At 40.5% G+C, this 27,314-nt stretch overlaps 1 protein-coding gene and 1 pseudogene across 5 annotated transcripts; both read left to right on the plus strand.

The window, feature by feature from the left end:
• Positions 1-347: 347 nt before the first annotated feature.
• Positions 348-23,287, plus strand: LOC147149048 (suppressor of tumorigenicity 7 protein homolog). 4 transcript variants are annotated; one of them, XM_086028622.1, is made up of 16 exons: positions 348-610; positions 5,902-5,937; positions 13,606-13,688; positions 15,469-15,628; positions 15,999-16,053; positions 17,235-17,350; positions 17,420-17,495; positions 18,651-18,805; positions 18,904-19,001; positions 19,097-19,226; positions 20,005-20,077; positions 20,925-21,027; positions 21,126-21,276; positions 21,496-21,588; positions 22,493-22,632; positions 23,083-23,287. In XM_086028622.1, the coding sequence occupies exons 2-16, from the start codon at positions 5,916-5,918 to the stop codon at positions 23,176-23,178; spliced, it is 1,551 nt and encodes a 516-aa protein (XP_085884748.1). In that variant the 5' UTR covers positions 348-610; positions 5,902-5,915; the 3' UTR covers positions 23,179-23,287. The 4 variants fall into 4 exon arrangements, with proteins under 4 accessions (XP_085884748.1, XP_085884747.1, XP_085884750.1 ...); XM_086028621.1 differs by having other exon boundaries at positions 22,490-22,632; positions 23,083-23,286; XM_086028624.1 differs by having other exon boundaries at positions 19,112-19,226; positions 23,083-23,285.
• A 1,351-nt stretch (positions 23,288-24,638) lies between these two features.
• Positions 24,639-26,868, plus strand: LOC147149049 (astacin-like metalloendopeptidase; annotated as a pseudogene). Its single transcript, XR_015086388.1, has 4 exons — positions 24,639-24,861; positions 25,502-25,619; positions 25,860-25,986; positions 26,635-26,868. The product of XR_015086388.1 is annotated as an astacin-like metalloendopeptidase (transcript).
• Positions 26,869-27,314: the final 446 nt, after the last annotated feature.

Raw genomic sequence — 27,314 nt, forward strand, 5'->3', positions numbered from 1 at the left:
TTTTAAATTATTGAGTACAGTGAAATTTAAATATTTATACTGTAGTAATGAGGATAATAAATGATCGTGTATAGGATACATGGAACAGCTATCTGTGTATTTGTTCCACGTTCCTTAAAATACTGTAATGGCCTAAGTAAGTACTTATATTTAATTTTATTTTTTTTCAGAAAACATGATAAACTGAACCAAATACTTACTATAAGGATGTAGCCAATTTTAGCAGAGGCGGTCAGCATCACAAGCATACGTTTAAGGCAAAAATAATAATAAAATAAATAACAGTTATCAAAAGAGTGACGACATTAACGTTTTACTCCGATAAAAGCGTTACAAGGACGCCCACAGCGACACCGTAAGGCGGGCGGGAGCGAAGCAACCGTCCACATCGGCTTGGCTTGGTTGACTACTGCTAGTTCGGCTAATGTTAGCCTGGCTGCCAGCGAGCACGCCGCAGACAGACAGACAGACACGTCGCCCAGCCTACACGCCGCGACCCTGCCGCTGGATACCTGGCACATGTTCGGATCCTCCGGAGCCACCGCTTGGGGAGGGGGGGGGAAGAAATGCTAGCCACGAATAGGCATCTGAGCACCGCGCACTAAAAAAGGTGAGCGCTTTAAATAACCCTCCCATTTACCCCATCGCAATATTAGAACGCCTCCTATGTTGATTTATATAATAAACAAACCAAAAAGTTCCTTAGCCAGCTAGGTGGCTAACACAAGTTTAAATGGTCACGGAGCAATTCCGACTACATTTTAAAATGTTGCATGGTCGTTTGAATCCTCGCTGGTTAAAAGCGCATTAAATGTACTTTTTGTAGACTGATTCGGCACATAGTGTACAATGTCAAACAGCCGTATGGTACTTGACAGCTGTCCCTAACATTTTGACCATCCCGTGTAGCTAAAATAAGCTAAATGGCTAAACAATATTCTCATATTCAGGGGACTGTTGTACTATTGTGAAATAATGGAAAAGAAAATGGTGATGAGAAAAGACTTATTTAGCTGTGTTTTAAACCGTATAGGTCATATTTAACGTCACTTTTTTCAGGTATTCAAATGTCAAAGGATAAAAGCAGAGATGGCTAAAGTGCTCAAACGGTCTTGGAAAGTAGCGATAATCGTGTAAAACGAGACTACTAAAAGTTGAAGCACTAACTCAACTTCTGAACGTAAGTAATAAAGAGTGTGAAATTTACTAAAATAGAAGAAATTATCATACACATCAAATGTAGGGAGTAAAAGTCAGTCATCAGAGAAATAAATACTCAGTAAAGACACCTCAAAAATCCCCCTAGTGTCTGCATTTTTTACACCATTGTGTAAAAGCATCAAAAATTTTGAATTCCCACTCATTTTTTTTTACATTCTCAAGGCCTCACAAGCGTAAAAATAAGTTAACCATTTTTGAAGTAAGACAACATCTCTTAATTTCAAGAACAGTGTGCCGTGTCTCATTAAAAAAAAATCATTGTAATGCAAGTGTATAGTTAACTGCTTTTTAATAATAAAAACAAAATGTCTGAATGGCAAATTCATGGAAGTGAAGACTGTCATGTTGAACCTATTGAACTTTCACTTCCTCACCAACACGTCATTCACTTTCACATCTTAATGTAGAACCCTTTTCCTTTACTATAACACATTTTTCAGAAATCCCACTTGCGTGCCTTCAACCGTTTTTGTGGCTTCTGTAGTTCAAAGTGTGTCCTTGGAAACGTGTGCACCGCTTACACTAACAACATCGCTGCGAACATTGGAGCTTGTTTGCAAAAAGCAAAGTGTCGACAATTTAGTGACTTTTCCAACGCCCGCTGCAAGTATTTTCCAAATTATTGTCGCCCATTTCCTCCTTTTGTGGCTTTGTGCCTGTTCCTTGACAATTGTGTCATGTTTTTGTGGTTCATTAAAAAAATAATTTGGTTAATGGGACGTCACCCCCCCCCCAAATCTTTACAAAAATATGTTCTACGAGCCTCCACTAGGCAAAACACAGCATTCTGATTAATATTGAACTCGTGGAATAGTTCAACAGCAAAATCCACCCGTTTTTAAGCCATCTCCGGGGGCGGCCATTTTGTCACTTCTGTCGACTGAAAATGACATCACAGTTCCTCAGGTAATGACCAATCATAGCTCACCTGTTTTCTGAAGCTTACCCATGATTGGTCGTTAGCAGAGCCCTCAGTAACTGTGATGTAATTTTCAATTAACAGCAAGTGGCAAAATGGCCGCCCCCAGACATGGACGAAAATGGATGGATTTTGCTGCTTTACTCATATTCAACAAATGCAATATTATTCAAAATGCCGTGTTTAGACTAGTGGAGGCACATAGAACATATTGTAAAGAAAATGTTTGGGTTGATTTCCTCTTTTAAATATATCGAATGTGCAGTCTCAAAACCCGACACAGGGTGGCAGTGTTTCCGTTGCAGGGCGACGACAGATATGCGGTGCTCAGCCGTGTCACTTGGTGTGCGGCAAGCCTAAAAAAAACATTTAGACCTATTATTTCTGTAGAAGTTAATGCTAGGGGGCAAAACTGTGTTTGAGATCAGTAGAAATAAAAAAGGGAGGGATTAAAACACAAGGCAAAACTGGTTTTGTTAAATGTAATTGTCATACAAATAAATGTATTGTTATTATTATTATTTGATTTTTCTAAAAGCCGCATGGAAACACATCCACAAAAATCGCGTTTGGCTTTTATTTTAAGGCCATATTTGCCTAACGCTAGCTGGATGGCTAGTCTACTTTACCTCCCCAAATTTTAGATTTGATTCTGGGGCTGACCGAGAATGCTAACATCATTCATGTCCCGCAAAATTGTCATGTCAGAGCCCCGTAACCGACAAAATTCTTCCTCCCTTCATCTCCTTATCTTGCCTCTCGTGCTTCTTTTTAGTTGCCTGGCAACTGCTAGCTGGCGTGTGATGTTAATGTGGGCGAGAGGGTTTACGGCATGCGCATTGTTCCCAAGTCTTTTTAGCGGTTCACGCGTGAGGTGCTTTTACACGGCATGCACACGCAGTTACTTTCACTGGCTCACATAATTAGCGGCGCTAGTCACCTGCACTACAATGCAATTACTAGTTGTGCAACTAGCGTTGCCAACTCCCTGAATAATAAACACGGGACACCTCATCGGCAGGGACGGCCGACCTGACTGCCTTCAACATTCCTTGCGTGATTTTTTTATTTTTATTTTTTGGTGGGTATGACAATTTTTAGCTATTTAAACCCGAGCTAGCCGAGGTGGTAAACTGATCGGCACGTCCGCGTCACAGTACAGAGGTCGTGGGTTCGAATACGGCCCCGGCCTCCCTGTGAGGAGTTTGCATGTTCTCCCCGTGCCTGCGTGGGTTTTCTCCGGGTACTCCGGTTTCCTCCCACATTCCAAAAACATGCATGGTAGTTTAATTGAATACTCTAAATTGTCCCTCGGTACGATTGTGAGCGCGAATATTTGTTCATTATTCGTGTGTACCCTACGATTGGCTGGCAGCCAGTTCAGGGTGTCCCCCGCCTGCTGCCCGTAGACAACTGGGATAAGCTCCAGCACGCCCGTGACCCTCGTGCGGATAAGCGCTTTGGATGATGGATGGATGGATGGATGAATGAACACATGAAAAAGTTATAATCCAGAAATGTTCGTTAATACAAATGAACAAATTGTAAGTCATTGATTTTGAATCACGGATTGGATCGTTTTTTGGATCAGCAAAAATAAATACAACTTTCCCATCATTTAAAACGTTTTTGCCCTTATATAAAAACAAAAACAAAAAAAAATCCTAATGTCTAATATGGCTGTTTAGGATTTCAGAACGCAACTTAAAGCAATATAAGGCAGCATACGTTCTTATTTTGTACATGGTACAGTGCGGAGCTGGGCAATTTACTGAAAAATTCAAGGTCGGTTTATCACCTTCCGCCTACAGCCGGGGTACCCTTCCACCCTCCGTTTATCCGCCATTTTGTCCGGCCGGACCATATAGTAATCGGTCCGACTATCATTTTAAACAGGCTTTCGTTACCGTTTCTTACTAACAACTTCAGTTTTTACGGCTTTTTTTTTTTTGAGTTTTTCTATGGGGGCCTTCAAAAATGAACTCATCCTGAAGATTTTGTTTAGGTGATACCAAATTTAAACCACTTACACTAGTCAGCTGGATGACGCTTAATTGCAAAAAATTTGATCATTGGTGTTACACATATTTAAAAAAAAAAAAAAAAAAAAAAATCAGCCCCCAAAGCCAGTGTCACTGAACAACATGGACTTTGGTAGGCATGTCCATTTTAGGCTTAGTTTGGCCATTTTCCAGGTGTCCTTTAAAGACTTAAAAACTGTGTTCAAAATTTCCCTTTATGATTCAAGTGCTTAATGACGCAGAAACGTAATTGCTGTGCGTGTTTGTTTTTCCAGGTTGTTGCAAAATGTTGTGCGTGTCGTGTCCCTCGAGAGCAAACAAACCAGCTCACAGTACCAGCGCTGGGCCACAGGGGGCACACGCTCAGAAATGTGCTACTAGTGTATGCTTCCTCTTTGGGGAGGGAATCTCTGGTGTAATTAACAACAGCCCCAGAGGCATTTTTATCTGGGTGAAGAAAGAGTGACAATTACACACACTCATTCTTTAACAGACCGATGACACAACGTACACTTCCTGTATGTTTATTAACAGTTGATATTTTGGGGAAATTCGGCCCCTGAGGCATTTTCACAGTCTCAGGCTAAAAACTGAAAGTCAGAACGACGGTTTAGTTTTACCCAAGTCCCAGCGCGCTCATGGTAATATTAGCTGTTTTAGATCAGTCCAATTTGCATTGTGGGGAAAAATGCCTAATTTGTTGCCTCGTAACTAGTGACCCTGCAAAATTCAGTCTTTGTAAAATCTCAATCGAGGCTGTGACTAAAAATTCTATAACTTGTCTTTTTAAACGTGAGCAAAATCTTTTAAGCTTTAGGTGGCCCCTACTAGCTAAAATCACAATTGAAATTCGGGTTGTTTCATTACATGACCTACGTTTGTAGCCTGAAAATGCCGGAAACATTTAAAAAACACTTTCAAAATGGGATTCTGAAAATGTCCCCCCAAAAGTCTGAAATCAGCTTCTAAAAATAATCAAAATGGCGTCCGTTGACTCACACGAAGACGTCGTATTCTAGCTTGAATCTTTAAACATTTGCAAACAGTTTGTGAAAATGATTAAAAACGGTTTGCATTTTTATTACATGAATATTTGGCTTGACATGCATATTAGATGGAGAGATCCTCGAGCGATTCCAGAGCGGTCGGCCATTGTGACATAAACATCCTCATTTCTCACCCATTCACTTCGTTCCATTTGCCCTTCATGCCTTTCTGTCCCGTCTTGGTCCCTCACACCCTCATCCATCCATCCGTCCATCCGTGACGTCACACGTGTGTCGTGTGTCTATTGTCTGAGTGAAGCGTCGGCGTCTGTCCCCGGGTTTTTCTTCCTTCGCACCCCCCACCACCCCAACCCCCTCTTTTCAGGGGGGAGGGCGGGGGGGGGGGGGGGCTGGGGCAATGACAACACAAAAGCAAAAGGATGGACGCGAGCGAGCGAGCAAGCAAGAGAGCGAGGCGCCATGCCAGCCGCTAACTAGATCCGACCGGGGCTGAGGAGTGTCGGCGTTAAAGGCGTTTGTGAAGCTCCGCCGGGCCTCTTTTGTAATTTTTTTGGCGTCCGGGACGTTTTACGCGTCTGGCGGACGGCTGCATTGTGTTTCTTTGATGACCCCTGCTGTGTAGCTGCCTGCTCACTACCTCCTCCCCTCTTCTCTCTGTCACCCCCCACCACCCCCCCAACCCCCCACCCCCACCCATTCCTCTCCTCCTCATCCTCCTTTCTCTCCATCACAGCTCCCGATCCAGCCATGTTCGGCACAGAGTCGTCACGTAAGTACCGCCGTCGCCGCCGTCCTCCTGCCTCTTGTGTGTTTGAAGTCAACCACGGGAGGGGAAACGGCGGATGTATCTCGCTATCTATCCCTCGGTCGTGCATCTCTTCTTCCTCTTCCTGTTGTTGCTGGTGGAAGAAATCTGGGATCTACCATTTTAGCCCCACAAGCTAGCCGGTGGTCCCGCCGAGATTTGCCTCGCATTCTTCCACTTGCCACCTTTGACTGTGTACGCTCTGTGTGTGTGTGTGTGTGTGTGTGTGTGATGGCAATGATGTCAGAAAATTTATGCTATGGCCTCCCGTCTAAACACGTGGCGTATTTTTTAAAATTAGATTTAGATTCAACTTTACTGTCGTTATCGTGAATCCACGTCTATTTACGTTACGCTTTTCAAGAATTCACCAATTTGCGTTGGCCACCCCCCCCCTCCCCAACCCCCCCCATGGAAACTTCCCACAGATATTTATACAGTACAACTTTATTTATATTGCACATTTCACAACAGCTGCAGCCGTGACAAAGCACTTTACATATAACATAAAATAGCAATAATACAACAACAAAGACAGTGAAAGCAGTAAGTGAAAACACAAATTAATGATACTAACATATATACAGTAGACACCGGAAAGCAGCAGAACAGTTTCAGTCTCATGTTGGGTAAAAGCCAAAGAATTGAAAAATGTGCCTTCAAATGAGTTTTAAAAGCGGACAGAGAGGGGGGCTTGCCTAACTTTTAATGGAAGGTCATTCCAAAGAGAAGGACCGACAACAAAAAGGCTCGTTCCCATCTGAGACTCAGCATAGTTCTCGGCACCTCCAGTAGTGTCTGGTACGTAGGCTTGAGAAGATTTCCTCAAAATGTTAAAATGCCAAAGTCTAGTTGGAACGGCCACTGAGTACAACACACCAAGAATTTTGAAAATTTGAAATTGAATTTATTCGTGTAGGGAAAAAAATGGTCTTTCCGGGGAACATTTCTGTGATATCGCCTGTAGAAAGTACCCTTTTTTTTTTTTCCTGCTAATCAGGGAACCCCTTCTCCAATTGACTGACAAGTTCCAGTTAAAAAAAAAAAAAAACATCAATAAGCTTTGAGGAGTTCTCTGTTCTCAAAATCGACCCTTCATAATTACCATGAAGTTTCAACTTCACTTAACTCATTCACTGCCAGACACGTTCATATCCTCTTTTACCCTACTGTTTGAAAAAAATTGAAAAATATATGAATAAATTCCTGTGATTGAATGGCTCGATTGTGAAAAGACTAGTAAATTTGTCAATGGCAATGAGTTAAAGAGGAACTCAAGCCAACAACTTTCTTTGCCCTTTCGAGTCCAAACACAGTACTTGACTTTTTTCGTTTGTGGAGTTAAAATGAAATGATTCGTCGATGTACGAACAGCGCCATTTTGGGAGAAACTGTTGGAGACTGAAATGGCCGAATTGACATCTCGATTACCATTGAAATGCTCATTTCATGTTATATACGAAATTCCCACAAAGATGGCGGCCACTCGTCATTGCTTCTCTAAGTTTCCAGAAAATGGTCTCAAAGCCTTGGATGACAGGAAAATATGAAGTGATTTCCAGGAAGTATGTTGAGGTGATGCATCTCGGCTGGGATTCTAACATCTTTGTGTGTCAGGGAGAGAGACAAATTTAGCATAATTTAGGGGGGTGACGGGTGTGAGGCGGTGATTTGAAAATCAACACAAACCTCGCAATATAGCTCCAAATGCTCAGTCGCCCGCTGTTTTTTGTCTTTGGGGTTTCATGATACGTCCCTCCGTTCAAGGAAGCTGTATTTGAACTTAAAGTGTTCACACCATACATATCCTAAAAACACAAATGTTTTTACGGTATTGAAAAAAAGTTTCTGAAAATGACCCCCCCCCCCCCTAAAAAGGTGTTGTTCTCAGTTACATGACGGTGTTTTCTAACGGCATAAAACAAACGTTTAAAAACATTTTTTGGAGAACAGTTTGAAAGTGATTTTAAAAAATTGTAGTTTTTGTGCATTTTTTAGTGGGCTGGGAACTCAAATGTTTGAAAACAATTTGGAAAATTAAAAAAATGCTTTTGTTTTGGTTAGTCATTTACATTGTCGTTTTGTTTGCTGGAATGTGAAAATAAGTTAAAAGTTTATGAAAATTTTTTTAATTGGGTCATCTGTTTAAATGACTTGGTTTTGTAGCCTGAAAACACAAGCGTGAAAAACTATTTCTGTAAATGATTTGTTAACACAAAAACAGTATTTTATGGCATCAAAACACAAAAACGTGGTAGTGGTTGAAAACAATTTGTGAAAATGTCAACATTTGTAACCATATTTCAGTATAATTTGTGACAATAAAAACATTGTCACTCATTTATATGACAATGTTGTCTCGTCGCCTGAAAACGTAAAACCAGTTTGTGATCACGTGTATCATTTTATCCGTTTATTTGACGTTCTCTAGGCTGAATAGATTTAAAAATGGGTTTGAAAACAGTTTCAGTAAATGATAAAACCAATGTAGTGTTGTTTATTTGCGTGACACCTTTTTGTAGCTTGAAAACATTTTTGAACATATAAACAGTGTCGTTTTGATCGTTAGTTTAAAGGATGATGTTATTTTGTAGCCTGAAAATAACAACCATTTACAAACAGGTTTGAATGCAGTTTGTAAAAGCGAGAAAAGCGATATCGTTATGGCACTTCTTTACATGGCAATGTTGTTTTGAAGCCTGAAAGCGCAAACATTTCTCAACCGGTGTGAAAAAAACGTTTATGAAAATGATAAAATTGTCCATTCAGTTACATGACATTTCTGTTTTGTAGTCTGAATTCACACGGCAACATTTTTAAACCAGTTTCTGAAAATGATCAATTGTGTCATTTGAGCATTTGATCACCTGAAAACAAAAAAATTATAAAACATCGTCATTTGTTAAAATGATATCGTTTTTGTAGCCTGAAAAGCTGACTACCGGTAAATGAAGATCCACCTTTTGCCTAATGAAATGACCACTGTGTTTATTTTTTGACAGCTTGCCGTGACACACTTGAACGGCAACGTGAACGCGCGCTAGCTATTCGAGTAGATTGCATTTTTCTGCTCACAGCCACTGTTTGATTGGGAGCTGCTCGTGGGGAAACACTATTTTCACGTCACAGTCAAAAGACTACCCTTTTACTTCTTTTCCTTTTTTTTTAATTTAATTTTATTTTTTTTAACCAGCCACCTAGGTTGTCCACCATTGGCTAGTATGATGACAACAAGCAGCTGTCTCTGTTGCCATGGTAACACTCCTTGAAATAAAAAAATAAATAAATAAATAAATTAGGAGGGGGAAGAAAAAAAAATCAAAACAGCCCAGCGAGAGAGATCGTGTTTCTGTGGTAACTGCTGACTCGGGCTATTTTTGTCTTGTGAGCTCCGAGCGCAGCGAGCCACAGAGGAAGAGGAGGAGCACCAACGTATGGATTGGATATTAATAAAGTAAAACCTTGCGGCGTTATGCCTGCCCTGAATGACGCGAAGCAACATCGGCTTGAAACTTAAAAAAAAAAAAAAAAAAGACAAATGGATTAGAAATCAATGAAGGAGAACAGTGTTGTTATGCATCAATGTCCTCAAGTAAAGTGTAAATGTGCAGAAATTTTCAGGTTGTAATTATTATTATTGTCGTATTACAGTTTGTTTTAAAACAAAACACCAAATCAAATATTTAATTTTATTAAAGGCAAAACACTGTTGTGTTATGCTGGAATGTCATGTAAGAACATGCAACAACATACACATGATCATTGTATGAAAAATTGAATTCATTTGCAGTGCCGTTCCCAAAAAATGGACCAATGGTTAATGAATAAAAAATAGTGCTGTGTTATGACCGAATGTCACATCATAAAATTTAAATATGCAGAAATTTCCAGGTCATGATTGTTTTTATCGCAAGATGTCTGTCAAATTAAAATAAATTAGATTAAATCAGTGCTGCGGTATGCCCGAATGTCACAAAGCAACTTGTAAATAGAAAGAAACCTCATCATGCCTTGGAAAACTTCAATTTAGCATCGTAATTTATTTGTATATTATGAATATTATATCATATTATTCCAAGAATAAGGTAATAATAATTTTAATGAAGGCAAAAGAGTTTTGTATTGTGCTAGAATGGCACTTAACAACATGACATTTGCATAAACGTGATCAGAGCGCAAAAAAGTTGAATTAATTTGCATTATGCTGCCAAAACTAAACAAAATAAACTCATGAGTCTAATATTAAAACACCACTGCATTATGCCTGACTGATTTGAACCCGTAACAGAGGCTAATGCTGTTCACGGTGTACCACCAGATCATTTATTTGCATGTTCAGATTCTCATCTTATTTCACGAGTAGACAAATGTACTGGATATGAACGAGGGCAAATCAGCGTTGAAAGCAACATCTAAATATGCTTAAACGTGACCATGGCACTGAAATGTTGAATTCATTTGCATTATGTTGTGACCGCATTAAAAAAAAAAAAAAAAAAATTTCTTGACAGCATCTAACGCTAATGAAGATAATCGGCGCTACATTATGCCTGATTGATTCTAAGACATAACATATGCTAATATACTCTTACGACGTACAACCTGATCATTTATTTGCTTTACAATTAAAGTGTCTTGGCTTTTTTTTGTCAATGAAGGCAGAACAGCATTTATGACTGAAGTTGCTCAAGCGATAGCTTTATAATGAATACAGTCTTCCTAATCTATTTGACACATTTGTGACTGTAAATGAGCAATGAGGAGCCTCGACTCTGCTTTTAGAGGTTGCCGTGGTTACATGCTGTATGACCCCCCCCCCCCCCCCTCTCGCCAGTCCCCACCCAACTTCATTACAATCCATATTATCCATTGTCCAGAGCAGCCGCGTGCGATTGCTACTGTCTACTGCCACTCGCACACAGTGAGCCAATGGCGGCATTTCACCAGTGGTGGGTTTACTTGAAAACAGAAAGAATGTGCCAGAACAACTTTGTGAATTAAAAAAAAAAAAAAAATGATTTGTCTCTTTTTATGTCATGCTAATGTTAGCTTTTTTATTTTCTGTCACTGGTGTGGTGCACTGAAGTGTTACTTCTTAAATGCCAACACTGTTACCGCTTTTAATTTTGGTAGAATTCTGCTTTCTCTCTTTAAGCCATGCTATGGTTTGGCTCATTTTATTTTGGTAGGTTCATTCCACTTACTGTCTTCCTATATCCCTTGGCTTGACCATAGTCATTATTGACCCAACTTTTTGTGAACAATTGACTTTCATTTATCTCTTTTGTCATTGTTGTGATACACTTAAGTGTTGCTTCTGTTAAACCGTGCCAGCGCTGCGACTGATTTTATTGTGGTCGGTTCGCACTTCCTGTTTTCTCCACACCCCTTGCCTTGGCTGTGGTGGGTGTTGAGCAACTTTTTGTGAACAAATCAGTTTACTTGGAGTCGTTGTTGCTAGTGTGGTGCATTGATGTGAAGTGTTGCTTCTACCATGCAAACGCTGTTAATTAAATTTCGGTAAGTTTCCGCTTCCTGTTTGCCCCCCACCCACCCGTCATTCGAATTGGCTCAATAGGACTGGCTTTTTGTGGACAAAGGACTTTGATTTGACCCTTTATCACTGTTATGATGCCGTGTGTTGCTTCAGTTAAGCCATGCCAAGTCTGTAACAAAATGATGGATGTTTTTGGTAAGGTTTACACTTCCTGGCTTTTGTCTACCTCATCTGTTGGCTGGTGACTTTTTGTGAGCAAATTACATTCATTTGGAGTGGAGAGGTAGACTGCTACGTTAGCGTACCGCGCTAACCTCCCCCATACACTTTTTAGTTAACACTAGACTGGCTAGCGTGTACTACTACGTTACGCAAATATACCCGAGTACACACATGACTGTGTGACTGGAAGGGGATGAAGAGTCAGCAGCAGCGGCAGCAGCGGCAGCAGTAGTCGTCGTCAATGAGTTCATTCTGAAAGGACGAGAGGCTCCACTCCACGCCACTCAATGGCCGAGCAGCTGCGTTCTGTTTGCACACGTGTCAACCAGGCTGGCTCGCCGCTCATCTGAGTGCCGCCTTTGTCTCGACCGCGCTCGCCACCGCTTGATGAATGACAAACCATACACTCAAAGCTCCGTCTTGGAGACTTTGCAAATAAAACACCAACGTCAAGTATTGCCAGTGAGATAGATAGGATGTTTCAAAAGTAGCTACATACTTTTTTTTTTTTTTAAACTTAGTTTAATATTTTAAATGCTGAAAATGTCTTTCTTTAGCATTTCAATATTGTTTAGACCTTTCCAGAACGCTGTAACACAAATTCCCATCGGCATCAGTTTCAATAAAAAAAGATAAAAATAAAAAGATATCTTTTGAGACAAACTCTTTCAAGGTTAGGGTTCCTAAATAAAGTTTCAAGACAAGGCTTTTCTGGAAGGCTTTAAAAAGTGGAAGTCAACCCAAACATATTTTTTTTCAAGAATATGTTCTATGCATGCCAACTAGTTGAAGCAGGGCATCCTGATTAATATTGCGTTTATGGAATATAGCAAAATCCAGCCGTTTTTAGCCATTTCACGGGGCGGCCATTTTGTCATTTCTGGCGACTGAAAATGACATCAAAGGTGCTCAGGGCTCAGATAACGACCAATCACAGCTCACCCGTTTTCTGAATTTGAGCCATGATTGGTCGTTACCTGAGCCCTGAGTGGTTGAATGTTTTCAACTAGTGGGCCTGCATAGAACATTTTCTTGAAAAAAAAGTGATAAGAGTTTCAAAGTAGCGTTTTATGGAAGGTTTAGAGTTTCAAGGCAGCATTTGGAATTTGAAATTTAGTTTTAAACCAGGATTTCTGTTTCAGGTTAGGACTCCTAGCCTGGGTTAAGGTTTGAAATCATGGTTTCAACTTTCAAGCCAGGGTTAAGATTTAAAATTAGGGTTAGGGTTTCAATTAGGGTTTCAAGACCACTGTTGCGGTTTCCAGTCCAGGTTTGTGTGTTTTGACGTGGTGGAGCCCTTGGGGAGCCCTTTCCTTCGTTTCTCAATTCATCCTTGCTCGCGCCCATCATTTATTCCTTCTTTCCTTCCATAAAATCATTTTAAAAAAATGTACAGCATACCTATTTTTGTCCAAACCTATGTTTTATGCCGATATCCGAAATTATAATGTTTTTTTTCAATGCCACGCTTCATTTTTGCAAAGCAATATAATATTGCTTTGGCACCATCAGGTGGAATCTTGGCACTAGAGTGAGTTGAGGATCTTCAGTTTAACAAAAGTAGTCCTTCGCAACCATCTTGTAGCATTTATATGTAATTACAGTTCAGTATAAACGTTTTTTTTTTTTGAGGATATATATATATATATATATATATATATATATATATATATATATATATATATATATATATATATATATATATATATATATATATATATATATATATATATATATATATTGAATGTGAACGTGTAAACCAGGAAACTTAACAGCATTGCTCCAACTTCCTCATTAGAAATAATACAACAAAAAGTGACCAAAAGCTTATCCACAATGGATCCGTTTGTCATCCTTTCCTTTTTCTTTTTGTGTGTGCTAATCTGCCATCTTTGTTTCTTCTCTTTATGCAGTAAGCATGTTTCTCAACACCCTGACCCCCAAGTTCTACGTGGCTCTGACGGGCACCTCCTCCCTCATATCAGGACTCATTTTGGTAAGAACACACTTTGTTTACGTCGCTGTAAAGCAGTGCTACCGTTTTGGCGATCGCACTTTAGCGCGTTTGCGCTGAAAGTGAAAGTGGAAGCGCAAACACATATAATATACCACCCAAACTGTTCCGATTGGTGTTTTATTATGCTTGCGGAAGGCGGTGCCAAACACTACGCTGTCTGCCGATTGATGGGTTGAGAATGAATGGCAAGAAAACCAAAGGGATGCCATTTAAACCATGATGACTTTCGCTCCGTCGTTTGTGTCCTGACATCGACCGGCTACCAGTTTATTGTTCGTCTGTACGTGCCCTGCCATTAACTGGCAATCAGCCGGTGTAAGGGATGATTACAGAAGCAAATCTGCTCGTTCTTATTTACCTCTTCGGTTTCCGTGTCGCTGTGCGGCTTTAAAATAGCTCATCTGTTAATTAGGCTCATTTGTTGCCCGCAGGCTGCTCATCCTCGCACACACTCACTGAGACGATTCACGAAGGTTGTAATTCCGCTTAAGCGCGAGCGGCCAGGTGGCGTCTTGAACACCAAATTGGCATTTATAAGCAAATTTGTCCAGATGTCCTTTTAACACCATGCTAACACACATACATTTGGGCTGGCCTATTTATCTTTTTTTTTTTCAAGTTGTTACATTTCACTTTGAGCAGGTAACTCATTCACGGCCAGACATTTTCAGACCCACTTTTACCCTAACGTTTGGAAAAAAAAAAAAAAAAAAAAAAATCTAAATTCCTGGGATTGAATGGCTGGACCATGAAAAGACAAGTAAATTCGCCAATGGCAGTGAATGAGTTAAGAAGCGTGTATGTTCGCATTTTTGAAATAGGGTTGCACTTAGGCTAAAGTGTTGGAGCGCTCGTTGCTATTAACGACATTAGCTTGTAGCATCCCCGCATTCAAACATTCCGTTAATGGACGCCGTGTTGCTCGACAACTCCACATATCTAATTGAACTCCACCTCGTGTTGATGCCGACATCATTCCAATGCGCGAGTGGCTTCTGTGCTCAAGGGCCACTTACTTTTAATTTTTTCAAACAGATTTCATTTGAAGTTGAGGTTAAAAAAGAGTATGTGTATGTAAAATGTGTACAGTATTTTATTCGTTTTATTATGCATTTGTTCATGATACATTAGCACAGTATTAAACTACTTAAATATCAATTACAAATGTATATTGTGGCCTCAAGTCCTCTTTACCTTTGGAGGGGTTAGGGTTAGAAGATATGTATAGTATTATAAAAGAGACGTAATACATTTGTTAAATTCTAAAGAAACTTTGTCGACACCCTTATATATATATATATATATATATATATATATATATATATATATATATATATAGATAGATATATAGATATAGAGAGAGAGAGAGATTTTTTTTTTTTCATAATTCTTGCTTCTTTTCTTATTTATAATAATTCAACCAGTTATTCAGATGAATGAAAAAGTGAATCAATGTATTTTATAATTGACCAATTTTAGGGAAAAAAGGGACAAAATATCAAATGATTCATATGATCAATATGATATTATTAAATATAATTTTTAGGAATACAATCTCTGTCTCATTTTTGATTAACACACAGGCTAATTTATTTTAAAGGTGGTCATGACGGTGCTACTTGGAGAGCCTTGTATGTTTTTTTTAGGTGGCAAAAGTTCACGAGAGGACTCTCAATAATGTACTGTAATGTTTTGTCGGGCCGGATTAAATATCGAAGACTCCTGTTTTCTAACGGTTGCTTCTTTTCCGTCACTCCAGATCTTCGAGTGGTGGTACTTTAGGAAGTACGGCACCTCCTTCATCGAGCAGGTGTCTGTGAGCCACCTGCGCCCCTTGCTGGGCGGCGTTGACAGCAGCTCCCCCAGCAGCTCCAGCGCCAGCAACGGCGAGGCTGACGCCAGTCGGCAAAGCGTATCGGGTGAGTAGCGACGACTCCTTTTACTGCTGGGGACACGGTTAACTTCTTTGTAAACACCCATGGCATGTTGGAATGTTCGTACTTGAAGTTAAGGTGAGGCTTTGGGTGTTTTTATGTCATGATATTCAAAGCGGCTACCACTTAAAACATTTAACAGAAGGTTTGATGATGGCCACAGTGTGGTCCTGCAGCAGATAATTTGTATTTGCCGGTTCATGATTTTCCTTCTCACAGTTTTTTTCTCAGTCATCACAGCCACCTTTGCATTGCTGTACTTTGCTTGTTTTTACACTTTACCTGCTATTTCTAAGCTCGCCTTTTTCGATCAAAACAAGGAATTAACGCTAGGTCTTCTCCCTCTCTTCTACAGAATGTAAAGTTTGGAGAAACCCGTTGAATTTATTCCGAGGAGCCGAGTACAATCGGTAAGTGACAGCAATTGGGACGGGACCCTTCACCCTCTCACATATTTTTTCTTTTTTCTTTTCTTCTCTCTTTTTACTTTCTGTGTCTTTCTCTTTATTTCTTTCCTTTGTGTCTCTTTCATGTTCAGTCACCTTCATGCCTGCTTGCTGCCTTTGAGACGATACGTCTCATCACACTCGCTCACACACTGGCTTTTTTATTCTCGACTGGTTTCCCTCCCTCCTCTTCTTTTATCTGTCAAAGTCTTTATATTCACTTGTTCATGAGTCCCTCTCTCTGTTCTCTCTCCTCTGTTTCTTACACACTATATGGACAAAAGTATTGGGACGCAAGTATTACTCAATGCGAACAGGAAGTTAATTTTCTGATCAAGGCGTGCTTGGATGACTTGGATTATGTGGGGAAAAATCAACGTGAGCAATTTCAGATAGGGACAGAGATCTGCCGTAGTGGAAAACAATGAATAATTGACGCCCCCCCCAAAAAATAAATAAATAAATAAATAAAAGTAATCACCCCTCCATTGGAGAATAAAACTATTTTTGGTGGTCCACTATTTTTTGTACAGTTTGTAACTGTCTTGGGTTTATTTCGAGTAATTGTAGTTCCACGATCGACCACTAGATAGCAGCACACTATTTTGTTTGCCATTGTAAATTTGGAGGAAGAGAAATGAAAACGGGAACTATTCAAACTCACCCTTTAGTTTTTGCTGAAGACTGTTGAATGTCAAATCCTTTTTAATCCTTTTAATATACATCTTTGGGCATGATTATTATGAGATGTTAAGTTTTTGTTTTTTTCAGCTCTAAATGCATGCCTAGAGTGTATCTAAATAGGGTATTTCTATATCGCAGGGGGTGGTCTACTGTAGAAAGTAACTCCAGCAATGTAGGTGAGATTTTTGTAATTGCCTATATTAACAGTTTAAACTGTAAATAACAAACTGGAATCCCAAGATACATTTTTATTACTTCCCTGTTAAAATTTCCCTGTGGTTTACAGATTATTTGATTTTAAGAAATATACCTGCAGGGCTAGGACACGTATATGTCGCCTTCACAACCCATAAGAATCGCAATCGCCGAAGGAAAAACGAGAATAACGATTTGGAGCTTTTTAACAGCCACCCAGCAGAGCAAAGTTATGTTGATTCTGAGCGTGTCCCGGCGTTCCTCAGGTACACGTGGGTGACGGGCCGAGAGCCGCTGACGTACTACGACATGAACCTTTCAGCGCAGGACCACCAAACCTTCTTCACCTGCGACTCGGACCACCTGCGGCCCGCCGACGCCAGTTAGTTCCACCTCTTTCTAGTGCGCCTAGCCTGATGTTCCTGACACTAAAGCTCTTTGTTTCCACCAGTCATGCAGAAGGCATGGAGGGAGAGAAACCCGCAAGCACGCATCTCAGCAGCACACGAAGCTCTGGAACTAGAAGAGTATGTAACGTTTTTCCTAATTCGTTTTTTGGGGGATGAAGGGATGGGTGTAAAGAAAGATGGACCTACTAGGATGGGAAAGTGAAGGAAGGGTTGGTGAGTGATGAGATGCATAGGAAGGATGAACAGAGGGAAGGAACAAGTCATGGGAATGTTCAAGGTCTATTACAAGGGCCCGTTTTCCATTTTGAAGCATCCCGCAGGTATATACAGCAGTAGTTTAACTTAAAGTTTGGATGGCCCAACTTAAGAGTTTTTCCAGTTAGAAGCCGTTGCTTACTTTTTGCTTTTGCTGGCTGTTTTATTGTCGTTCCCAGTTGAAGTTTACTGTAAAACTGAACTTAAAACAAAGGGAATCAAAGGTTGGGTATTAAACCAAACCACATAACTTTGCCGCGTGAAAGTCCACAAGCTTAATGCTAACATACAATGTGAAACAAACCTTGAAACGACGGATATTTGAACAAAAACAGTGCAGCAACACATACAGAGAGCATATACTCAATACTCACTGGCATTAACTATGTTCCGCATTCTCTGCGAAAAACGTCTAGTATTAATGCAGCTTAGTTGTGACAGACCTCATGTATCAAGTCTACCTGCTGTATTTTGTATTTTACTGCACCAGGAGGAGCAGTACAATGTTCATTAAATCAGAGCAAAAAATGTTTGTTCGCAGTTTAATTCTTTATATTAGTATTTTTTTTACTGTATAATGCCATAAAGGGATTTTTCTGTTTAAAAAAATGTCACAAATATTTGTTTGTGTTTTTGAAGGGGCTGGATGTGATTATTAGCATTTGCGCTCATTTCAATGGGTAATAATGATTTGTAAATTGAGATACAAGCGTGGCTAAGACATAACATTTAACATGGCCTTCAATGCACTTTTTTTAAGGAGGGGGGTAGTTGGTGTGTGGGGGGGGGCTGATTAGCATTTCTAGATGTTCAACAACACAAACAAAACTATTTGCAAATGAAAGCGTAACAACATTTCTTCATAAACACCCTTGTTAATAAAGATAATTCAGTTCCAGATAGTTTCATAATGACAATGGTAGCGGTTGACGCACGTAACCTTGTGGAACCCCACCACTAACATTCAGCCACTGCGAAACGCTATCTCAAGTTAAACGCGTTGCTCTTACGGCACAGCTGCGCCACGGCGTACATCCTGCTGGCCGAGGAGGAGGCCACCACCATCATGGAGGCCGAGCGCTTGTTCAAGCAGGCGCTGAAAGCCGGCGAGGGATGCTACCGCCGCAGCCAGCAGCTACAGCACCACGGCACGCAGTACGAGGCCCAGCACAGTGAGTAGCCACACACATTTAAAAAAAAAAAAAGAAAAAAAAAAAGTCAATTTACAAATGTTATGTCCCCTATAACATTTTTGACCTTGTTTCCTCAGGAAGAGACACCAATGTGTTAGTGTACATTAAGAGGAGACTGGCCATGTGCTCCAGAAAGCTTGGCCGGACGAGAGAGGCCGTTAAGATGATGAGAGATGTAAGTAAAAAATGCATACGCGCATACGCACCCTCATACATTGTGTGTCTGCTGACTGTGTGTCGCCCCCTGTCTGCTATTACATGTAACAACAGTTGTGTGTTTTCCAGTTAATGAAGGAGTTCCCTCTCCTCAGTATGTTCAACATCCACGAAAACCTGCTGGAGTCGCTGCTGGAGCTGCAAAACTACGCCGACGTGCAGGCCGTACTGGCCAAGTACGACGGTACGACCATACGCACGCACGCACACACACACAAACACACGTCAATATATTCCGAGAAACGGCAAGATGCATTTTTAAAAACTCTTCTGGTCGATAATGAATTAATTTAAAACTGTGGAAATCAAAACAAAGATATGTGAAAGTTTAACATTTCTGTCACTGTGAAATTTTGAAATTTTCATTTACTGTAGAAAACTACATGGCGCTATTGTGCACGTTTTCCTTGATCCTTTTTAAGACATGCTGACAATCCTGGGTGCTCCCTGAACTTTTTGTTAGAACTTTATAACAGAGATGTACACTGTCAAAAATTTCTTGTAATAATGATTTTTTTAAAAAATCACCATTATGCAAACCTGAAACATTGTTCAATAGACATGCTTCAAGACGTTACAACAAAGCTGAGAGTCACCGAAAATGAATATCGGCGCGAAATATCGGTTACCGGCCTCCTTGACTACTAATAGTCGGTATCGGCCCTGAAAAAAAGCATATCGGTCTATCCCTAGCGCAAAGCTATTATTTTGCATCCAGCAGAAAAGCATGTAATGGAGCTGCCTTTTAGAATACATCACTGCCATAGATAGATGAACAAACATCCATTATTTGGAGTAAATAAAACCATTTTCAGACCAATTAAGTGAAACTGGCACACTTGATGATCTTTCACTGCGCACTAATTAGTAATTGACTTGATGACTCCCCTTCAGTAAAGTAATTTGCGTGCTCTGTGTTTTGTGTGTGTGTGTGTGTGTGTGTGTGTGTGTGTGTGTGACAGATATTAGTTTACCCAAATCTGCAACAATATGCTACACAGCAGCTTTGCTCAAAGCCAGAGCCGTTTCAGACAAGTGAGTAGCGCCTCTCTACACTACTCACTGCACACCACACCGCTGCACAGCACAAAATGAACCACGTCAAAAAAGGCGACACTAAACATTACACCGCACTAAATTGCAATGGCGCTAGACGTCGTACATGCTGCACTCCACTGAACACCAACCGCTGGACCGCGCTGCAATACAGACGCAGCAATTAACGGCACTCAATGACACTATCCTACACTACATAAGAAACGAAATATCACACTGAACAACAATGCACTACACTGCACACGCGATGTAAGTAGATGGCGAGATGAGGGATGACGCTACATGGCCTCGGTCACAACATGACCAACTAGTTAGCTCATACGGTCTGCTAGACTGACGTCAAATGACATTACACTCAACTGCGTAACACTACATTACATTTATTTATTTATTTTATTGTACTTGTACTCGCAGATTATTCGCTCTGTGTCAGGATTTTGCAGTCATTATTTTCATCCACGGACTGTTACTGCACGGCCATATGCGTGAGCCAGAAGTTAAGAGTGTAAAAGACTGCGGATGTCCAAATTTGGGGATCATTTCAGTCTTAATAAAAGAAGCCAAAGTGAAATGTGCCTTTTTGCAAAGTGCAAGTGGCTTATGTTACGCAACTGCACGTCTCGTAAAGTGTAATGTTTTTGCTAACTTAATGTAGTCTACCACGGCACAGCACAACACACCAGGCCCCTCCTTTTTAGCGCACGCATTACGGTCACAGATACCGCAGTACTGTAAAACATGAGGACGGCGACCCCAAGTAGACAAAATGAATACCTGCACCTCACGCGCATACATTTTGACGCACGGAAACTTTCCATCCATTCAGGTTCTCTCCAGAGGCGGCGTCGAGACGAGGTTTGAGCACCGCAGAGATGAATGCGGTAGAAGCAATTCACAGAGCTGTGGAGTTCAACCCGCACGTGCCCAAAGTCAGCCACACACACACACACACACACACATCATTGTGTGTTGGCGGTCACGTGACTGACTTGTGTTGTTTCTCTGTGACCCCCACCCCCCCTCCCAGTACCTTCTGGAGATGAAGAGTTTGATCCTTCCTCCGGAGCACATCCTCAAGCGAGGAGACAGCGAGGCCATCGCGTACGCCTTCTTCCACCTGCAGCACTGGAAGCGCGTTGAGGGAGCGCTCAATCTGCTGCACTGCACCTGGGAGGGCAGTAAGTCACACACACACACACACACACACACGCACACTTCCTTGAACCACCAGATTAACACAGACGGTGCATCCGGAAAGTAGTCACAAGGCTTCACTTTTTCCCCACATCTTGTTTTGTTGCATATTTATTCCAAATAAGGAGGGTGGAAACTTTCTTGATGCACTGTATAAACTTGTAGGGGTAAATAACACTCATCAGATGTTTCCATGTGTGTAGCGTTCAGAATGATCCCGTATCCTTTGGAGAAAGGTCATCTCTTCTATCCTTATCCCATCTGCACAGAGACGGCAGACAGAGAGCTGCTACCCAGTAAGACACACGCACACACTAACACACACATCTCTCAAAGTCCTGCGAGATTTGCTAATTTTGGCTATGTACTATGTACAGGCCAAAATGAGTGTTCCGCATACTTTTTATGTAGATGTATGTTGGTGTGTATATACACATGTTACTGCATATATTTACATAGGTTTGATCCTGAATGTTTGCCGTCAATGTTATACATTAATGGCTACATTATGCCGCCGTCCCTGTGTGACCGATATCTTTGCTGCTGTAACAATGAAAATTTTCCCACTGTGGGATCAATAAAGGCATTCTTATCTTATCTGAATGTCTCACGTGACATCAGTGACAGCTTTTTTTTAAATTTTTTTTTTTAATCTCAATAAATTTCAATTATGGCTGGATTTATAGTGAGCCCTCCATATTTGTTGGCATTAGGCACCAAAGCCTGATGCAAAAAGCAAACAAAATACCCAAAAAAAACCAAGTTTAATAATCACCTAAACTAATCATTTAAACCCTGAATATTCCTCAAACTATGATCTCCAAACACTTCTATCATTTCAAATGAATCTTAAAACCCTACCCTTTAAAATAATTTGGTTACACATAATTTGATTTTCAAAAATGTGCCAGAAGTGAGAGGACTGCCTCTCTGACCCCGACTGGAATATTCTGTCACACTGATGTTCGCTGTCAACCTGGCCGCTAACTACTCAAGTGGCGCCTTCGAAGGAATCTTTCCGCATTACAGAAAGATTAGCCAAACTTTGCAAATAGGGGCATTTTCAAATCCTTTGCTTCTACAGAAAATGTACCGAGTCATTGAGGGTTGGCTGTAAACGCCATTGACTCCGCCCACTTCCTGCCACATGACCACGTAGCTAACGTTGCGCTCGCGTGCGTTTGTGTGCGTGTAAAGCAGTGTTCCACGAGGTGTCGGTGTACCCCAAGAAGGAGCTCCCCTTCTTCATCCTCTTCACGGCCGGACTCTGCTCCTTCACCGCCATGCTGGCATTGCTCACGCATCAGTTCCCGGAACTCATGGGCGTCTTTGCCAAAGCGGTTAGCACACACGCTCGCACACTCACACGTGGAAAGGTTTTACCCGTAGGAAATGAGATCAATAATCTGGAACAGAAATCATAAAAATCCGAAAGGCAAAGTCCATGTAAAGAAGCCACTGATGTTTAACTTGAGTGAGTCAGCGTCACTTACACCACAGATCATAGTTTTGTATCTTATAAATAAAATGTTTTGCCATCCAAAGCCCTTTCTGTCTTTTTTTTGTTGTTATAGTTTGAGTTGCCACAAGTACAAAAAAAAACAATAGCGTTAAAATCACTGTTCTGCTTGATATTGATTTTCACAAAAAGCTCTTTTTTTCAAATTTTTTTTCTTTCTAATCTAGTAGATGTATGACTTTATTCTTAAGGTTATGGCTCTATTACATCAAGATTATGACTTCAAAAATCCTCTATTTTTCTAGTAAAATTCCAACTTCTGTTTTTCCAGTTCCTGAGCACGCTGTTCGCACCGCTCAACTTCATCATGGAGAAGGTTGAAAGCATCCTGCCGTCCAGCCTCTGGCATCAGCTCACACGCATCTGACAAACTTGACTGTTTTTTTTTTTTGTTTTTTGTTTTTTTTTTGGGGGGGGGGATTATTTAAAAAAAAAAAATTCTTTGTTGTACAAAAACAAGTTGCCATCATTAAAAAAATGAAAAAAAAACAAAACAACAACACAATATAGTGTTCCCTCGCTATATCGTGGGTCATCGAAACAGTGAGTACACTCATGCCAGAATCTGCTGTCAACCACTGCTCACGCCCTGGCTCTCACACACTACCACCAGACACTGCCTCTTAAAGCCGTATACAACTACAGCGAGTCCATGTTCTGTCCACACTTCAGCACTCTTAATAGAATGACTTCAGCCCACCCATAGAACAACTCCTACTAGTACTACTAGTCACGTTTTTCCACTACTAGTGCCACTTTTTGCCCTACCAGCGCACAATGAAATTTGACTAGTTAATGTGGACGTTCTCCTACTAGTATGCTGAAATGTCTTACATCAGTGGGGAACAAAACATTCCTAGTAAGACATGGTCATCCTACTAGTTTGCTGCCGTGTCAATCTACTTTAGAATGTGGGAATTCCACAGGTTGCCTTCCAGCTTCCAGTCAATGCCGACAGAAGAAAACAAGAGGCCCTGCTCCTGGGAATGTGCCGTATGCTGTCAAGGTTACCGGAGGAAGCATTTTAAAGGGCGACTCAGCGCGCCTTCGCTTTGGTCGCCTTGGTCATGACGCAACTCACCTTTAGCGTTTTTCACGCCGCTCGGCCACACAGCAGGTAAGGTCGTCCTCTCATGTATCTAAATATGAATTTGGAAAGAAGAGTTTGTAAGGTGGGAAATTTTGGTGATGAAAATAAGAATTTCGTGTCATGTCGGTGTTACCGGTACTTATAATTGGATTTTACAGGCCGGGATGTGCCTAAAGTCTGGACACAAAAAGGCGTATTTCCAAGAAATAACATTTTGGACAATGTTTTATTCAATTGGGAATAAGAAATAGCATCTTTAAGTATAATTTCACTTATTTGTGATGCTAGTCAATCCAAAATTTCCTTTAAAAGAATATGTTCTATGCAGTCCCGCTGGTCTTGGCATTCTACCGGTAATTCATGTTGCGTTTGTGGAATATGAGTTCAGCAGCAAAATCCCTCCGTTTTTAGCCTTCTCGGGAGTTGGCCATTTTGCTACTTTCTGAGACTCAGGTAACAACCAATCACAGCTCACCTGTTTTTCTGTGAGCCATGATTGGTCATTACCTGATCCCTGAGCAACCGTGCCGTGATACAAATAAATACATGGAAACTTTGTTTCATTTGAACTTGATGTTAAATACTAATCTATTATTTATTGATCGATCGCTGCTGCAGGAAGCATCTGTGTCTGAGCTTCTGTGGCGGGCCAACAAAGACGTTGGTAATGTCACTCTTCGCACATCACGCTAAAAGCTACGCTAAAGCCTTATTGGCCGTAACATGTTCGGATAAACTTTCCCAACACCAATCTAACTTTGGCCACACAAAATAATCGACTGTACGTGACGGTGTTGACAGTTGGCACGGCGGACGAGCATCTGTCGAATGACGACATTGTTTACGACCAAGACGGTGAGCGCAACGTTGACCAGTGCTCGTCGCAGGGATGCACGTGGCCCAAGTCCAGCGACGGGAAAGTCTACGTGCCCTACTTTTAATCTCCGACGTTTTCTGTCAGTAACACATTATGCATTTCTTGGACTACTCTACCACTCTTGTCATCACATTACTTTGAATATTCTACTATTACTTCAAATACTCTGCCACTCTTTTGTAATCACATTACTATGAGCACTTAATGTAGCTTTTTGTTATCACTTTAGCGTCACTACTTTACTGTCGGTACTCTATAGTAAGTGGTCACATAACTTTCACTGTTTTACCTGGTTTTGTAATCCTATTATTTTGAGTAATCTCTATTTGTACTTTTTGGAATTACATGACTGCTAGTACGCTCTAATGCTGCAGTTTATCACTCAGTACTCAATGCTAACGTTGCTTTTCCCATTACTTTGAGTAACTACCACTAGATTGTAATCACATTACTGTCGGTCATGAATGCTGTGTGTTGCATAATCACGTTACTTTAGATGGCCCTACTCGGACATTTTTTTGCAATCACGATACTGTCGATATTTCGCATTGCTTTTTGTTAAAAATATCAATGGGGAAAAAAAAAATTGAAAGTGACCTTCACACTCATCAGATTAGATTTATTCAATGCGAATTACAACTCATGCGGCTGTCAGTCATGTACTGTAAAGTGTCAAGTCACCTTGTAAGTGACATGATGATTTTTCCCAAAATTTAATTTCAGCATCTCGTGAGCGCGCCATCATCGAACGCGGCCTGTCCTCCATCCAGTCTGTATCCTGCATTCGCTTCATCGGTCGCACCAACCACATAGACTACCTCGACATTGTGTCCTACAGTGGGTATGCAGCTGCCTTCACTCATTCCCAACCACTGCAAAATCATCCAATTGGATTTGTTCCATATTTGGCTATAAAAGTGAAATCACAGCTCACCTGTTTTCTGTGAGCCATGATATATACAAAATACAAAGGTTAACTCCCCCTCAAAAAGGCAATATCTGTGCACCAAAATGTACAGGTTGACTGTAAAAAGTATTTTTTTGGGGGGGGGGACACAAGTGTAATATTTGGTTGTTGCAGGTACGCATACTCTGTCAACAACAAGCCCACCATGGTGCCCATCCCCAATGTCAACGTCAAATTCGGCAACGCCACCCAGATGAGCAAGAACGACATTGCCCGACTCAACTCGCTCTACAAATGCTAGGTATGCAAGAATGATGATAATAATAATGATGATAAAGATAGTTACCTCCATTTCTTGTTCTATGGTTACTTTCACACTTCAGTTTGCTTGTTTCCTGTGGTGGTCCACAAAAAGACATTAATTGAAGTCATAAATATCAAAGTTGGCTGCAAAAGGTTGTATTTAGGCATGGTAATGCAATGGTTGAACACAAAAATTCATGTTCGGGCACAAAAAAATGAATTAATTGAACACAAGAAGTAATATTTTGGCACAGAAATGCAATGCATGCCCACCAAAAAGTTGTATTTGGCACTAAAATACAAAGGTTGACCCCCCCCCCCAAATTGTCCTTTGACCCCCCAAAAATTACAATGGTTGAACGCAAAAAGTCATTTTGGCAAACCAATGCAATTGTTGACCACAAAAAGTTATTCTTTTGCACCAAATGCATCACAAAACCAATGTTGTAATTCAGTGTAAAGAAATGACTGGTTGAAACAACAAAAATCCTTTTTGACATAAAAATATAATAGTTGACAAACAAAATATAGTTTGTCACAAGTCGTTTGTGTAATCCTTGTGTGAGATTAAAAAAAGAAAAAAAAGACGGTGGGATGTGATCCTGGTGACGTCACTGCGTCTTGTCATATTTGTGTCTTCCTGCAGGTGGCGACAACAAGACAGCATTTCAGACGATCCTATCAAAACGTGCACATACATTCTTTCGTGGAGTTTGTCGTCATGTTTCTGCAAAGCAGTTTTTATAAGAAATTATTTTCATACAACGTACGGTGGCTGAGAAGTAGAAGAAAATTACAACAAAAAAAAAGAGTCAATAATTCTCAATAAATAAGATAAGAAGATAAGATAAGAATGCCTTTATTGATCCCACAGTGGGGAAATTTTCATTGTTATAGCAGGAAAGATATAGGTCACACAGGGACGGCGGCATAATGTGGCCATTAACGTATAACATTGATGGCAAACATTTAGGATCAAACCTATGTAAATATACGCAGTAACGTGTATATACACACCAACCTACATCTACATAAAAAGTATGAGGAACACTCATTTCGGCCTGTACATAGGAAAAAATACTCTAAGTAAGTGACAGTGCTGCAGTGCTGTAGTGAAATGTAAGGAACAGCATTGGATAAAAATAATGCTGTTCCTTACATGACCACTACAAGTTGTATTTTGCCTTTAAAAATGGCAATATAGATATATACTACTGGGTCTAATATACATAAAGCTATGTGGATAATTCTTCATAAATGTACCTCCTTAAAACAATAAATGAATTAGTAATAAGGGTCAATAAGGAATACTGTAGAGGAAAAAAA

This window comes from Filicampus tigris, chromosome 4 (genome assembly GCF_054856515.1).
Source record: "Filicampus tigris isolate MCC_2025a chromosome 4, RoL_Ftig_1.0, whole genome shotgun sequence".
Classification (NCBI taxonomy): domain Eukaryota; kingdom Metazoa; phylum Chordata; class Actinopteri; order Syngnathiformes; family Syngnathidae; genus Filicampus; species Filicampus tigris.

Excerpts from the sequence above, each read along its gene's own strand:
- LOC147149048 (XM_086028621.1), top strand. The coding sequence starts at position 5,916 with ATGTTCGGCACAGAGTCGTCAC. Across the intron at positions 21,277-21,495 it reads GCACTGCACCTGGGAGGGCA|CGTTCAGAATGATCCCGTAT; the intron begins GTAAGTCACACA and ends CCATGTGTGTAG. Across the intron at positions 21,589-22,489 it reads AGACAGAGAGCTGCTACCCA|CAGTGTTCCACGAGGTGTCG; the intron begins GTAAGACACACG and ends GTGCGTGTAAAG.